At 47.5% G+C, this 15,196-nt stretch overlaps 1 protein-coding gene across 2 annotated transcripts in view; it reads right to left on the bottom strand.

Annotated features, from left to right (window-relative positions):
• Positions 1-15,196, bottom strand: part of TGFA (transforming growth factor alpha) — a 102,983-nt gene that overhangs the window by 6,453 nt on the left and 81,334 nt on the right. Inside the window, exons 3-4 of one of the 2 annotated variants that reach the window (XM_047781834.1) lie at positions 9,311-9,431; positions 975-1,124 (exon numbers count right to left, since the gene is read on the bottom strand). In XM_047781834.1, the coding sequence (XP_047637790.1) occupies positions 975-1,124; positions 9,311-9,431 (271 nt within the window). The remainder of the gene's footprint in view (positions 1-974; positions 1,125-9,310; positions 9,432-15,196) is intronic. The other variant, XM_047781835.1, reaches the window with a different exon arrangement.

Raw genomic sequence — 15,196 nt, 5'->3', positions numbered from 1 at the left:
ATTCGCCACCTGCCAACATGTTTCTCAAGACACAGGGGAGTAGACCGTCCTGCTTGTGGAGGAAGGAAAGGCCAGCCCAGTGCAGACCTCAACCCGCTCCTCTTAAAGCTGGCTTGATCCGGGAGGAGGATGTGAGTGGGCCGTGGCTGCCGTCAACAAGCTGGGGGCACTCAGTTCATTACTAGAACCAGGAGTGTGTGCTTTAGATGCCTCAATAGCAACAAACCAATAAACAAACAGGATGGAGATTCTTATTTACTTGCCCCAAACCCTAGGCAACCTCAGAGGGCTCAAGTGTGGCTTCCTGCAGGAACATGCTGACAGAAGGGCCTGTCTACTTATTGTCTCCACCACAAATTACTCTATGCTGAGCCAATCGCAGCCTTGGGCTATTGTGTCAGTCCCTTGCATGTGTCCAATGAGGTAACATACTCTGAGGGCTTGCTCTGTGACTTAGAGATCTCCAGAGAGTTCCAGGGAATAAATCTGGCCAGATGCTGGAAATACCACCCTAGGGTCTCTCCCTTTGCAGAATAGTTGGGAGATGGGGGCAAGCAAATGGGGCTAAGGAATATCCAAAAAGGAGTTCAATTGGTCTAGGGCTCAGGAAGGCTTCCTGCAAGATGCCAGGCAGAGACTGAGTTTTGGAGGATGAAGAGGAGGAAGGCAGAGAAATAGGGAAAGGGGAAGACCTAATGTAATAGCAACAGTGGCTCTAGGATTTGCAAAGTGCCTTCTGCAGAGAGGAAGCGTGGCTATTGCTGTGCATAGGAGACCGGGAGCCATTTCTAGTGCCCTCTGGCATCCCTGCACACCCTCATCACAATGGTGTCACCAAAGTTCCTCTCTGTTTTGCTAACACCAATCAGATAACAGAGCAGTAAAGTGGCGACGTGGCCCTGTTATCCAGGCTCCCTGCAGATGGCCCCAGGAGGGCAGGTGGGGTCCTAGCCTCAGGGGCAGCAAAGACTCACTGTATCAGCACACATGTGATGATGAGGACAGCCAGGGCCACTATGGAGACCACCACCAAGGCAGTAATGGCCTGCTTCTTCTGGCTGGCGGCCACCACCGCCAGGAGGTCTGCGTGTTCACAGCGTGCGCCGACGTACCCAGAGTGGCAGCTGAGAAAGACAGGGATGTCAGCACACTCTCCAGGCAGAAGTCTCATTCTCCCCACTCCCCAGGAAGGCTGGGCTGGAGGCACCCAAACCCAAAGGGGCTCCTCCAGCCTTTGCTCTTGGAGGTAAAGGCTTCAGCAAAATCATTTCTACTCCCCTGCACAGGCACCTCTTGCTTGGAGAACAGGAGTAATGCATTAGCTTATCATCTGAGGGAGAAAGATGCTGCTGAAACCCTTCATTATTATTGTTACCATGCCAAATCCTGGGGGAGTGAGGAAGGCAGAAAATGTGTTTATGACATGAAGTTCATTTTGGTAGTTCATAAAAATCCAGGTTATTTTTAAACTCAGCATGTGTATTCAGAATTTCTAGTGATGAGAGAAAGAAAACATGCTAAACCAGCAGGAGACAGACTGTGGTTTGCTTTTTTGTCTTCTTCGTTAAGTTTAATTAGTTTTGCAAGCATTTACTAGGTGGTCCAGTGCATGGGGTACTGGACTAGGGGCTAGCAACACTATCTGGTAATTGTAGGACTTGAAAAGCCAGTAGTCTCTTAGGAATCCTGGTCCTCATTTCCCACAAGGTGCCCTCTCTCCACTAGAGGATTAGTAAGGGCACAGAATAATTATTGTGAACGTGCATGCAGCCTGTAAAGGGCCATACCAACACAAGGTGATAGTATCACTGGTGTTGCTACTATTTGGAGACTCTTTGGCATCAATCTTTTCAGTAACAGCCCCCTCTGATGTACTGAAGGCTAATACTGCTTCTTCCATGTAGTTCTCACTTATGTCAAACTCCCCCCACCCAGATTCTGGGGTGGGAACTGCAGTGATTCTTGCATGATGATTCCTCAGGACATGTTCTAGTTATAAGGAAGTGACAGTCATTTTCTGCTGCAGACACTTTCTTTTTCTCCTCCAAGCATATGATTCTTCTCAGTAGAAAATACTTAGCTTACACAAGGTTCCTTTGTCTAGGGTGACTTTCTTATTGTAATAAAAATGTTTGATCACCACTCCCTTCTCAGGTGGGGTGGCTTTCTTCCCACACGGGACTTCCCCAAGGAGCGGTCTTGCACCAAACATCACACATGGGATTTAAAGGTTTTGTTCTACCCTCCAGACATGACAATGACAGTTAAACTTTTTTTTAAGAGTCTATCTTTTGATGAAGTAACCTGCTTGTCACCTTCACTTTCAGATTAAAAGACCTTTGAAGAACAAGGAAAATGAAGGTGGATTAAGGGTCCTGGTGTGTGTGCTATTGTACTAGGGCTGGCTCCAGGGATGTCGACATTTATGATTCCCTTAAAGCTGGTCTCCTGAGCTGCCAGACCCCAGTTCAGATGCCAGAAGGAGTCAGAGGATAAATACAGTATATTTTCCTGGAACATAGATTTTTCTCAATGTTAACCAAACTTAATCATTTTAATGTTAAAGGAACAGGTACTGTATGGGCTTCAGATGATGGCAAACAAGGGATACTGCAAAAATTGCTACTATGGCTATCACCTGTGATTCTGGCATATAGCTTCTGTCCTTAAGGCTGCTTAATGGAAATGTCTCTTTATCCCAAAGCCCAATTGTTATGTACCTTATTTAAAGTTAGTCTTCCTTCCTTTCAAGAATATACTTGATTTACAGTGTTGTTGCTCTTTATTGGGGGGGGGGGGCAAGAAAAAGTCTGGTGACATACTTTTTTTTTTAAATTTCCAAAGCCTCTACTAATATTAGACTTAATCACGCAGATTATTTTAGCACAAGTCACACAAGGAGGGGCAGAGTCACCTCACTGGTCACAAATGAATCATGCTTGACTCAGCTAGCTCCCACCTAGATGCACTTTAGAATCACCTAGCAAGCTTTGGAAAATGCCAGGGCCATGGTCACATCCCTGGAGATGCCCATCCACTTGGTGGGGGCCCCCAAGTGCCCCTAATGTGTGCTATGCCTGATCACCATGGAGGTAGAACCTGAAGGACACCGAATCGAGAACTAACCATTCAAAATCTGCCCCTCTCCCCTTCCCCACTTTCCAGTCTCATTCTGGGCATTTCCCCAAGGTGGGAGCTGAACCCCAGGCCCTCTGGTTCGGGTGCAGGAGAGATGGGGGATGTAGCACCCTTGTTTAAGAAAGGAATCAAAACAGAATAGGAGTTATTTTTATCATGAAGAGGAATGGCATATGTGAAAGCCTGACCATTTTCTTTTTTCTTTTTTCTTTTTTGTCTTTTTGCCATTTCTTGGGCCACTCCCGTGGCATATGGAGGTTCCCAGGCTAGGGGTCCAATCAGAGCTATAGCTGCCGGCCTACGCCAGAGCCACAGCAACGTGGGATCTGAGCCGCGTCTGCGACCCACACCACAGCTCATGGCAATGCCGGATCGTCAACCTACTGAGCAAGGGCAGGGATCGAACCCGCAACCTCATGGTTCCTAGTCGGATTCATTAACCACTGCACCACGACGGGAATTCCCTGACCATTTTCTTATATCCTTGGACCATTCCATTTCATCTGTTTAGACTGGATATGGCCAAACACCCGGCTCTGGAATTCTGATTATGTCTTCCTAATTCTTAAAAAGAGGCTCTGGAATTACATGCAGGCTGTTTCCCCAAAATAAGAATCAAGAAGAAAGAAATGCACTGTAAATCAACTATTAAAAAAAAAAAAAGTAGCCACACATGGCTAGTGGCTTCTGTCTTGGACAGCAAAAGCTCCACCTGCCTTGTGGTCACTGGGTCCTCATTACCATCCTAAGAAGTACTAATAGCCCCATTTTATACATCAGGAAACAGAGGCTTACTGGCGCCAAGTCACTTGTATAAGAGACTCAGGTCTGTCTGGCCTCCAAATCCATGCCTTTAACCTGCTGCATTATCCTGCCTGCTGTGCAACCCTCAGCATCTGCTTCTGGTGGGATAGCGAGAGGGCGGGCACTTTTTCCAGGCTTGTGGTTGGGTGATGCCCTAACTTAATCCCTATACCCCACCATCTGCTGGCTGATGAGATGACAGCAGATCTACATAAAGTGGCTCAAACACCCACAAGAAAACCACTCCCCAATCCTGATCTCTTGGGAGGCCGAGTTCTCTGTCACACAGGCTCCCGAGGGGATGGTGGTCACTCCTCTCTGGGTGTCTGTTCTGATTCCCCCTGGAAGGTACCGTGGCCAGAGCCATGTGGAATGTTTTTTTTGGCTGACAGCAGTGTGTTTTCCCACTTTGCTGTGGGAAAGTTGTCAGGAAGTCAGTCACTGAGGAACATTCAGACACTTCAACCAGTTGCCACTAGCTGCCAACACTGGAACCCTTAAAATGTGTCACCTGGGTGGCTTCCTTCAACTGTTTTCCTTTGTTTGAAGGTTTCTGCAGGCAGCAGACCAACTGTTTGCAGAATCTGCCTCAGGGAAAAACTGGTGTCTGAGTCCTGACCTTGCACTTCTATGGTTTTACTTACTGCCTTTGGAAATTCTTTGCCTATTTGTCTTCTGAAGTAGTTGGCTACTAGTGGGGATTTATTAAAGGGAGACCAACAATACAATCTAGGGGTCATCTGCAGCATAAATGTTTAAGGATAATGTTCACTACCTTTGGTGATTTCTGACTAGTTGTTTTTTTTTAATTAATTTATATATTTTATTATTTATTTATTTATTTATTTTATTTTCCCACTGTACAGCAAGGGGGTCAGGTTATCCTTACATGTATACATTACAATTACATTTTTCCCCCACCCTTTCTTCTGTTGCAACATGAGTATCTAGACAAAGTTCTCAATGCTATTCAGCAGGATCTCCTTGACTAGTTGTTTTAAGTTTTTTTTTTTTTTCTTTCCCTTTATTTCATATTTTAGCGTGAGATGTCATTTTCATTCTCTGGAAACCTGAGGACTATTGTTTTCAGGGAAACAAAGCTTAAGAATGACAATATTTTAGAAGCGCTCCCTCTTTTCAGACTCTAATCTTGGGCCCCTGTGGGTTTGTCCTTGTAAGGCTCTAACGTGGCCTTACCTCAAGGTCTGTCAGTTTTATCGACTAGGAGTGTGTCAGCTCCCCAAAGTTGGGGTGGTTCTTAAGAGTGAGGACAACATATTTTGCTTTCTCTGCATAGACTCTGAGTTTCTGGACTAATGAGAATTAATGAATGAGAACCCTCTTCTAGGCACTATAAGTACAAAAAGGTACGAGGCATGGTCCTGCCGCACTGAGCTTATAAGCTCATGCGGTGGTGGAAGTGAGCAAGGCAGGCTGGTGTGAGCCAAGCAGAGGGGACAACAGATACTGAGGGGCTGACGATGGCTTTAGTGTTGGGGAGCATCAGGGAGAGGTGGAAACTGGAGAATTGGAGGGGGCAGGCCGTGTTCTAGGGAAGCTGGGCATTTGCTTAGAGATGTGAACCCTGACTTCCAGAATGCTGACAGCTAATTCAAACCACCAAAGAACAATATGGACCACTCTCCACGGCAGGTGAAACATGTCTGTGGAGTGAATACTGCCCCGGGCCAAGATCTACTGGGGAAACTGAGGCAAAGAGGTGGTAGAGGCTTGCGTGGCCATGCCTCCCCATGGACGGTCAGCTTTTTCTTTTTTTTTCTTAATGATGATTTTAATTTTTTCCATTTTAGCTGGTTTACAGTGTTCTGTCAATGTTCTACTGTACAGCAAGGTTACTCAGTCACACATACATGTGTAAAATCTTTTTTCTCACATTATCATGCTCCATCATAAGTGACTAGACATAGTTCCCAGTGCTACACAGCAGGATCTCATTACTTATCCATTCCAAAGGCAACAGTTTGTACCTACTAACCCCAGTGGGATGGATTGGGAATTTGGGGTCAATAGCTGCAAACTATTGCCTTTGGAATGGTCAGCTTTTTCAAACTGCAAAAGTATCTCAGCTGATTCCATAGACCCTGCCTGTGGCCCACAGGACGGATTCCTTAAGAGTCTGTGCTCTGGGCAATGAGCTGGGGAATGACCCTGACCCTCCTCTGCAGGGACGTTTACCTGCAGGGGGAAGGTGCCAGCACCCTTCCTGGAAACAAGAGCTTAGCTGTTTGAGGAGAACTTTGTGAAGACGAGGCTGCGTGCCCTCTGGGGCAGCAGCTGAGAACCTGGGTTTGGGGGTTGGAATCCGTGGGAATGGATCCCAGCTTTGCCATGTGCTGGCTCTGGGACCCTGGGTGAATTGCCTTAAGTTCTCTGAGCCTCCGTTTTCTGATTTGCACACTAAGGGCGAGGATCTCCACTTGAGAGGGAGGCTAGGGGGACTCTGTGAGTCACGGCATGCGGACTGCTGGGAGCCGGGCCTGCTGCAGCGCTGCAGCTTTTACTGAGCGCTTCCTATTATTATTGTCAGTGATAGTCACAGTGTGAGTGGGGAGAGGGACAGGCGGTCGTCCTGATCCCCAACAGGTAATGCTGAGTAAATGTGGTGGACAATTATCTCCCTGTGCCACTAGCGGCGCTTGGGTCCCAGACTAAGGAGAACAAGAGAGCCACCTGCCCCCTGCTCTCAGAAGACTTCTGCCAGGCAATGCGTGCTGGGCCATGGGAAAGCTTATTGCCTGGGGTCATCTGCAGATCCAGGCTCCAGGCTGCCAGCTCTCAAAATTTCTGGTGGAAAAACTGAGCTTCTGATACTCTTCTGGCCAGAACTCCCTCTCTCTCCAAAGAAGAACCTCCCATGGCACAGTCTGGGGTAGCGCAGGGCTTGGCACTGGGCACTGCTGGAGGGGAGACGGCCTTCCACTTGCTGCACTGGGAGGCCTCCTGAGATCTGGGTCAAGGGCAACATTTCTGGCAGGGCCAGTGTTTTTCCACGATGACCAGGCTACTAAGAAAAATACTCCCATTCCTCCCTCGGAGGCTCCTACGTGTATTTTAATAAGAATGATAATCATGAATGATGGTGGCGGTGACTCCTCTCATCCTTGTGCTTTGGATTTATGGGGTGGAAAGGGCTCTGAGCTCTGCAGATGCGACCTGGGGGCCCCACCCAGTCCTCCCAGGAGGAAGGTGGCCAGGCTGCCTCTCCAGGTGAGGCTGAGAGGCACCCCGAGGAGCCTGCCCAGGCCCACACGGCTGCACCTCGGGAAGAGGAAAGCCCTCCCCCACTGCTGGTGGTAGGCTCTCCCGGTCCCCAGTCCCTCCTGGGCTCCTCGTCTGATACCCTCACGCATCCTAGTTAAAAACACAGCTGCGGATGCTAGACAGGCCAGGTCTGAATGCGAGCTCTTCGCCTACCTCATGGGGTCATTCGGGGGACCTAACATGTGGATGCTGCTTAGATCAGTGCCTGGCATGAAGCAAAGCTCAGTAAATGCTAGTTTTTACTAACATTTACTATTATTTACTGGTATTAGGTAGGACCATATGAAATGCTGACTTTTAACCATTTTCCACCTATAAAAATAGCAACTTTATAAGTGATTTTTAATTTTGCCTCTTCCCTCATGCCGCCCCAATCCTGGGGGACATATGGCAATGTCTGGAGATATTTTTGATTGTCATGACTGTGGGGGTGGGTAGAGGCCGGGGATGCTAATCCTTTAGTCCACAGGAAAGCCCCAACAACACGGATTATCCAGCGCCAAATGTCAACAGTGCAGAGGGCGAGTATAAGGCCACCTAATAGTATTCTACAATGCACAGATTAATTTTTTTCTTTATTTATTTTTGTCTTTTTGTCTTTTTACGGCTGTACCTGCGGCATATGGAGGTTCCCAGGCTAGGGGTCAAATCAGAGCTGTAGCCACCGGCCTACATCACAGCCACAGCAACGCCAGATCCAAGCCACATCTGTGACTTATACCACAGCTCACGGCAATGCTGGATCCTTAACTCATTGAGTGAGGCCAGGGATCGAACCCGCAACCTCATGGTTCCTACTCATGGTTTCTACTGCGCCACGACGGGAACTCCTTTTTTATTTTTATTTTATTTTTTTGAGATTAATTTTCTTAAAACATCCCTTTCAAAACTGATATGGCTCCGACTGCCTAGAGAATAAAGGCCCACTTCCAATAGGCTCTGGCCTCCAATTTGTCACCAATCTTGTCTCCTCCCTGCTGTGGCCACACTGACCTAAAACAGCAGGTCCCCTGACACTCCAGGCTTTGAGTAACCTCTTTGCTCTCCCCACCAACCAAACATAGACACCTGCTCCAGGGGCTTTCCTTATGTGCCTTTCTTGCCTGGGATGGTTGACTGTTGCAATCACTGGTGGTTCTTAACTAATGTGACCCCTGGGTCCCATTCCTGGCAATTCTGATTCACTGGGTTGGGATGGGCCTTAGCTATATTTTCAGGAGCAGTCCCCAGAGTTCCCTGGTGGCCTAGCAGTTAAGGATCCGGTGTTGTCACTGCTGTGGCTTAGGTTTGATCCCTGGCCTGTGAACTTTGGCATGCCACAGACATGGTCTTGACATGCATCTTTATTTCCAATTGTTTTGTTCTGTTAACCACTCATGCATACCAACCCTTTGCATGCACTTCCAGACTATTTTATTAGTTGAACTGTAAAGATGCTGGAGACCTCATCTTAAGAGACTCTAGCTATTCAAAGGGATCCAACCCAGTGCCTTGTCCTTTAGAAATTCTAAGTAGTGAATTAAACTTGAATCCAAAATTAGGAGTTTGGGGTTAACAGATACACCCTACTATATATAAAATAGATAAACAATAAGGACCTACAGCATAGCACAGGGAATTATATTCAATACCTTGTCATAACTTATAATGGAAAAGAATCTGAAAAAGAATATAGATGTGTAACTGAATCACTTTGCTGTATACCAGAAACTAATACAACATTGTAAACCAACTATACTTTTTTAAAAAAAGAAAAAAAAACTTGAATGCAGGAATTTTCAGGCTTTGTTGAACTCAGGAGTCACGTGAGGTGCTTGTTAAAAATACAGATCCCCAGGCTCCAATCCCTAGGAGTTCTGCTGCCTCAGTGGCTCTGGACTGGGGCTCTGGTACCTGGGTTTTAACCAGCTGGGTTTGAAGCAGGTGTTGCTCAGCCTACTGTTCTGATTCTCTAACAGATCCAGCTCCAGGGCTCTCAGGGATGGCTTGAGCATAAGCTGGCATGGCCTGTGGAGCTAAATGCTCTTTTAATTGGTTGCTGGGATGCCTGAAGCCCCCAAACCCCAGAACCCCAGGGGACACTTACACACATGCTGGCTTGTCCTCCTGCACCAAAAACCTGCAGGTTCCATGGAAGCAGAACTGACTGTGGGAATCTGGGCAGTCATTAAAATGGGACACCACAGCTGCAGCTATGGGCGGGTCTGCTGGGAGAGAAAAGACATTTGGTTCAGATCCAAGACATCCCAGAGGACCTAACCCCCCAGGGAGCCTGGATGGCTGGGGTTTCTTGTCCCTACCAGCATCTCCTCCTCAGCTCTAACTTTCTAACTGCTAGTCCAGGACCAGAAATGCTGCACTGTGAGCTTTCCAGTGGCGTGTATTTACTTGACTTTGTAGAAAATAAAAATCTCTCCAAAGGACTCAGTGCCATTCAGAGCAACCAGAGCAATTTTACTATTTAAAGCCCTCCCCCAGAACGACCTACTTTTACTTCTGCAAAGGGATAGCGATTTTTTTTTTTAAAGGCTGCATTCACAGCTTATGGAAGTTCCTGGGCAAGGGGTGGTATCAGAGCTGCAGCTGAGGCTTATGCCACCGCCACAGCAACTTGGTATCTGAGCCGCAGCTCGAAGCAATGCCGGATCCTTAACCCACTGAGTAAGAACAAGGATTGAGCCTGCATCCTTATGGTCACTATGTTGGGTTCTTAACCCATTGAGCCATGATGGGAACTCCCAATTGTGATCATTTTTAAAAGAAAGCCTTCTGAAGTGCCCATGGGACACAGCAGAGTAAGAATCTGGTGTTACTATGGTTCGGGTTCCATCCCTGGCTTGGGAACTTCCACATGCTTTTGGTGCTGCCAAAAAAAAAAAAAAGATAGTTTTCATAAAAATCTGTTTTAAAGGCAAGAAAGTTACAAAAGAATACTCTATAGCCATTAAATTGATGATGAGGCAGAATAATGATGGAAAAAAATGTTCAGGACATATGATTGTAAGTGAACTAGTACATTGCAATGTAATCTGCGTAGCATGACTGTATATAAACCAACACAGAAACATAGATGCAAAAAAATCTGGGAAGGATGCACATGCAAATGGTACCAGTCCTCTCTGGGGTGGTGGGAGTAGGCATGATGACACCACGAAGGACACAATGCACAGAAGTCCACATGGAAGTGGCACAGGTAATACTGGGAAAGCCAAGATGGGAAAGATGAGGCAACAGAGGCGATTCCACTCACAGCCCCGGCACCTGTAACTCTCAAGAGCTTGGGGCATCACCACCCCTCTCAGAGTTTTCCTTTCTTGGCCAGCCAGAAGCACCGTAAAGAACCACACATGGAGAGGCCTGCTGGCCAGCCCAAAGGGTGCTGTTCTGGATTTATTTGGATTTATTTTATTAGACTTCAATAGCCTTGTTCTGTCCAAATAACCCTTGAAACACAGTAGGTAGCTGTTTCAAGATGGCACAATAGATAGTTCTGTTGCATCTTTGTTTTTTTTTTTGCTTTTTGTGGCCACACTAACATACGGAGGTTCCCAGGCTAGGGACTGAATCAGAGCTACTGCTGCTGGCCTATGCCACAACCACAGCAACACAGGCTCTGAGCCGTGTCTGCGACTTACACCACAGCTCACAGCAATGTTGGATCCTTAATCCATTGAGTTAGGCCAGGGATTGAACCAGCAACCTCACGGTTACTAGTCAGATTTGTTTCCGCTGTGCCACAAGGGGAACTCCACCTGTTGCGTCTTTCAAAGAGTCCTCTTATTTTTGTGTTTTGAGCATTTGAGGAGTGAGTCTTTCTCATGTATTTTTTTGGGGAAAAGAAATATGTGCTTGGAGCTCTTCCTCTTTGAGTGAATTAATACCCATTTCATGCCCATTCATGGGATTTTAGACCAACCACATTGCTGTCTCTTTATTCATAAATTGCTTCTAGGAGAATCATAATTTTGTAAGTTTCATAATGCCAGTGGAAAAAGCAAAGGCTAAAAATACAGCAGAAGAGTTCCTGCTGTAGTGCAGTGGGTTAAGAATCTGACTGCATCCGCTTGGGTCACTGCAGAGGTGCGGGTACTATCCCCAGGTCAAGGCAGTAGGTTAAAGGATCTGGCATTGCTGCAGCTGTTGCTCAGATTCAATCCCTGGCCGAGGGATCTTCCATAGGCTATGGGTGTGGCTGTAAAAGAAAAAAAAATATAGCAGAATCTCTGATGCAGAAGGCGAGAAGGCACTTAGAGGTTATGAATGTGGGCTTAGGAGACATGCATCTGAGTCTGTCTCTGCCACCTGGATGAAGTACCTGAGCTGCCACCTGGATGAGATGGGGAGTCCACCGCTTTGTGCTGGCTCTGAGGCTGAACGAGGCCAAGCTTGTTAAGTACCATTCTCAGCAAACTGGTACATCCTGCTCAGCTCTGTGCTCTTCTATTATCGTCACTGACAGTCCCCCAAGGCTGAGTCCCTTCTTTAGCATATAACCTCCCCCTCTGGCCATAAATTCGGTGCAGTGCATCTAAATGTCCAGTGTGCCCATCAGCCCCTAATGAGAGTGACTTTCACATGTGAGGACAAGCAGAGAAGCCTAAAGTCAGGTGGAGCTGGAGATCCAGGGCTCTGCTGGCGGCACCTGGCTGCACCACATCCCTGCCCAGCAGAGCCCCCAGGACACCGGGTCAGATTGCCTTGGCTGGTTAGAGTTACCTGTGAGCCCCAGGCCTGGGGGGCTGATAAATGGCTTGCCACCCGCTGACAGCAGACACTGGGATGGTAAATGAGGCTGGAAGGGTCTGCTGTGGTTCACACAACTGGCTTCTCTGTGCTCACTCAACTCATCAAGGAGTAAGTATGATGGAGACGAGTGGATCTAATTTGATTTAGACATTGAAAAAGGCTTTTGATAAGCTCCACAAAAAGCCATTTAGACAACCACCTCCAAGCAGCTAGTGGCAGCCCCTTGTCAGGGCTGAGAGCCGGGCTCCTCAAAGTGTGGTCTGTGGCCCAGCAGTTTCACATCCCTGGGAGCTTGTCAGGAAGCCAAGTCCCTGGGTCCTACCCTGGACTGTGGAATTAGGATCTTTGGAGTGGGGCCCAGGAATCTGTGTGACAAGCTCTCCAGGGGATTTTTAAGGTAATTAATTAATTAATTAATTAATTTGCTTTTTAGGGCCACACCCGTAGCATATGGAAGATCCCAGGCTAGGGGTCAAATTGGAGCGCCAGCTGCCGGCCTACACCACAGCCACAGCACAAAAGTGATCCGAGATGTATCTGAGACCTACACCACAGCGATGTTTTATTTTTATTTTTATCCTTGTCCTTTTTTGGGCCACAACTGTGACATATAGAGGTTCCCAGGCCTACACCACAGCCACAGCAACGCCAGATCCAAACCGCATCTGTGACCTACACCACAGTTCATGGCAACGCCGGATCCTTAACCCACTGAGCAAGGCCAGGGATCGAACTCGAAACCTCATGATTCCTAGTCAGATTTGTTTCCATTGCACCACGATGGGAACTCCAATTTTTTATTTTTTTATTTTTATTTTTTACTTTTTTTTTTAAGGGCCACATGTGCAGCATATGGAAATTCCCAGGCTAGGGGTCGAATGGGAGCTATAGCTCCTGGCCTACACCACAGCTACAGCCAATGTGGGACTTAAGCTGCGTCTGCGAACTAAACCACAGCTCACAGCAATGCCAGATCCTTAACCCACTCATGAGGCCAGGGATGGAACCCACGTCTAGTCGGGTTCGTTACCACAGACCTACAATGGAACTCCCTCCAGGTGATTTTTCAAAAGCCAGGTTTACTGGATAGAATTGATACACAGTACTGTTTGCCCTCTAGGTGATGCTGGCGTGCACTCATGTTTGAGAGACAGGCTTGTCCCACAGGAAACAAAGGACAGAGACAAAAGGCCTCTCAGAAAAGTCAAACCTGGGGATCCTGAAAGGAGATCCTTGTTGGAGCTGATCATCTTCCAGCTCTTCAGACTCCAGTGTGATTGACACTAAAGCCTGGAACCTGCTAAGGTTTTTTGTAGTAGAGGGTCAGGTCAATAGAAATGCATTAAAAGGAAAAACTCCGGATCTGGCTTTGGGAACCCCACTCTCCAAAACTGATGCGGGAGGGGCTGACTCAATGCCACAATCTCGTTTAATCTGTATTCATGGATATTTTGCCTCATCTCATAAATGACTTGTGGAGGCTTTATAAAAATAGGTACCATAAAGGAGTCCCCTCGAGGCAGTGGTTAAGGACTTGGCATTGTCACTGCTGTGGCTCGGGTTTGATCCCCAGCCTGGGAACTTCCACATGCCATGGGTGAGGCCAAAAGAAAAAAAGGACTAAAAAAATAGGTAGCATAAAAAGGAGATGCAAATGAGTAAGACGTGTGTGTGTGTGTGTGTGTGTGTGTGTGTGTGTGTGACAGACACACACATATATGGAGATGGAAGAAGGGAGAGACAGAGATAGAGAAATGGAGTGGGGGCAGAGAAGGGGAGTTGGGGAGAGAGGAAGAAACAGGGAGAGAGCGACAGAGACAGGCAGTGAGAAAGGGAAGGACAGAGCAGAGCAAAGGATGATAAAGGAAGGGGTCAAAAAGAGTGAAGAAGTCAGGGATCAGGTTGCTAACCCACCGAGACACACGTCAGAAAGTCACATGCACGTGCTGAAGCTCCAAGCCTCCTGGCTGTCTAAGCAAGGATGCACACTGCTCGTGAGGCAGAAGACTGTTTTGCACATGCAGAACGGGCTTAGCTTTGCCCAAGTCTAAGGTTAGAAAGCAACCTCTATTGGAGTTCCCGTTGTGGCTCAGTGGTTAGCGAATCTGATTAGGAACCATGATGATGCGGGTTCAATCCCTGACCTTGCTCAGTGGGTTGATGATCCTGCATTGCTGTGGCCCTGGTGTAGGCCGGTGGCTACAGCTCCGATTAGACCCCTAGCCTGGGAACCTCCATATGCGGCGGGAGCAGTCCAAGAAATGGCAAAAGGACCAAAAAAAAAAAAAAAGAAACCTCTCTTTTGCAGCTACTTTTGAAGGGGACGTCCTGTATTATGTCTGTCCTTCGGGAAGACAATGCAGGAGCATCCGCCAGTGTAAACCGTTTGTCCTTTAACAGCTCACTAGAGCCAAAGAACCTGGGTGATGAGGAAACACCCTGCCCTGGTCATAGTGACAGCAGTGAACACTCACTGATTTGCTCCCTGCAGTCAAGACAGGGCGAGATGGGGAGTCAGATGTTTAGAATGCAGGCTCCTGGTCCTCCACAATCCCACTGTTCCAACTTGACCCAAGGGGCTCGGGGGACCCTGATGCTAGTCAATGACCATGATGCATCTCTAGAAGATTATTTAAAAAAATTTTTTTTTCTGCTTACGAGAGTGATACATCACTGTAGAAACGTTTTGTAAATGCCAACAAATAAAAAGCATCTTAGAAGACAAAACCCATCTTTAATCCACCACTTAGGGAGAACTATGTAACCACATGCTGTGTGCTGTAACACACACACACACCCACACCCACACGCACACACCCACACAAATACACACACATACACATCCATGTTAACTTTCTGTTTTATTCTGTTACTTGAGCTTATCTTCCTGATGTAATTCCAAATTATCTTAAAAGTCAGCGTTTAGTGCGAGACTCTGCATAGGTGCCGAACTGACCCCTAACTCCGAGCAGCTCAGTGGGTCCTGTTTCCAACAGCACATTCAGCAGGTAGGGGAACAGAGGATGTGGTTTGCACCAAGGAAGTGGGTGGGGAGGAGAGGACCAAACACTGGCCCTCCCCGCTTGCTGCAGCCTTAGAGGGAGGCGTAGGCCCATGTGCCTGGATGTGCTGGGCAAGCCTCATGGACTAAGGGATCTAAAAGCCCTGCCCAGACTGTGAAGCTCCCCATGGGTCAAGGGGAGGCACTGTTCTTGTGTTGGGGCTT

Source organism: Phacochoerus africanus, chromosome 5 (genome assembly GCF_016906955.1).
Source record: "Phacochoerus africanus isolate WHEZ1 chromosome 5, ROS_Pafr_v1, whole genome shotgun sequence".
NCBI lineage: Eukaryota > Metazoa > Chordata > Mammalia > Artiodactyla > Suidae > Phacochoerus > Phacochoerus africanus.
The sequence above is the reverse complement of the archived record's forward strand: the minus strand, read 5'-3'. Positions and strand labels throughout refer to the sequence as shown.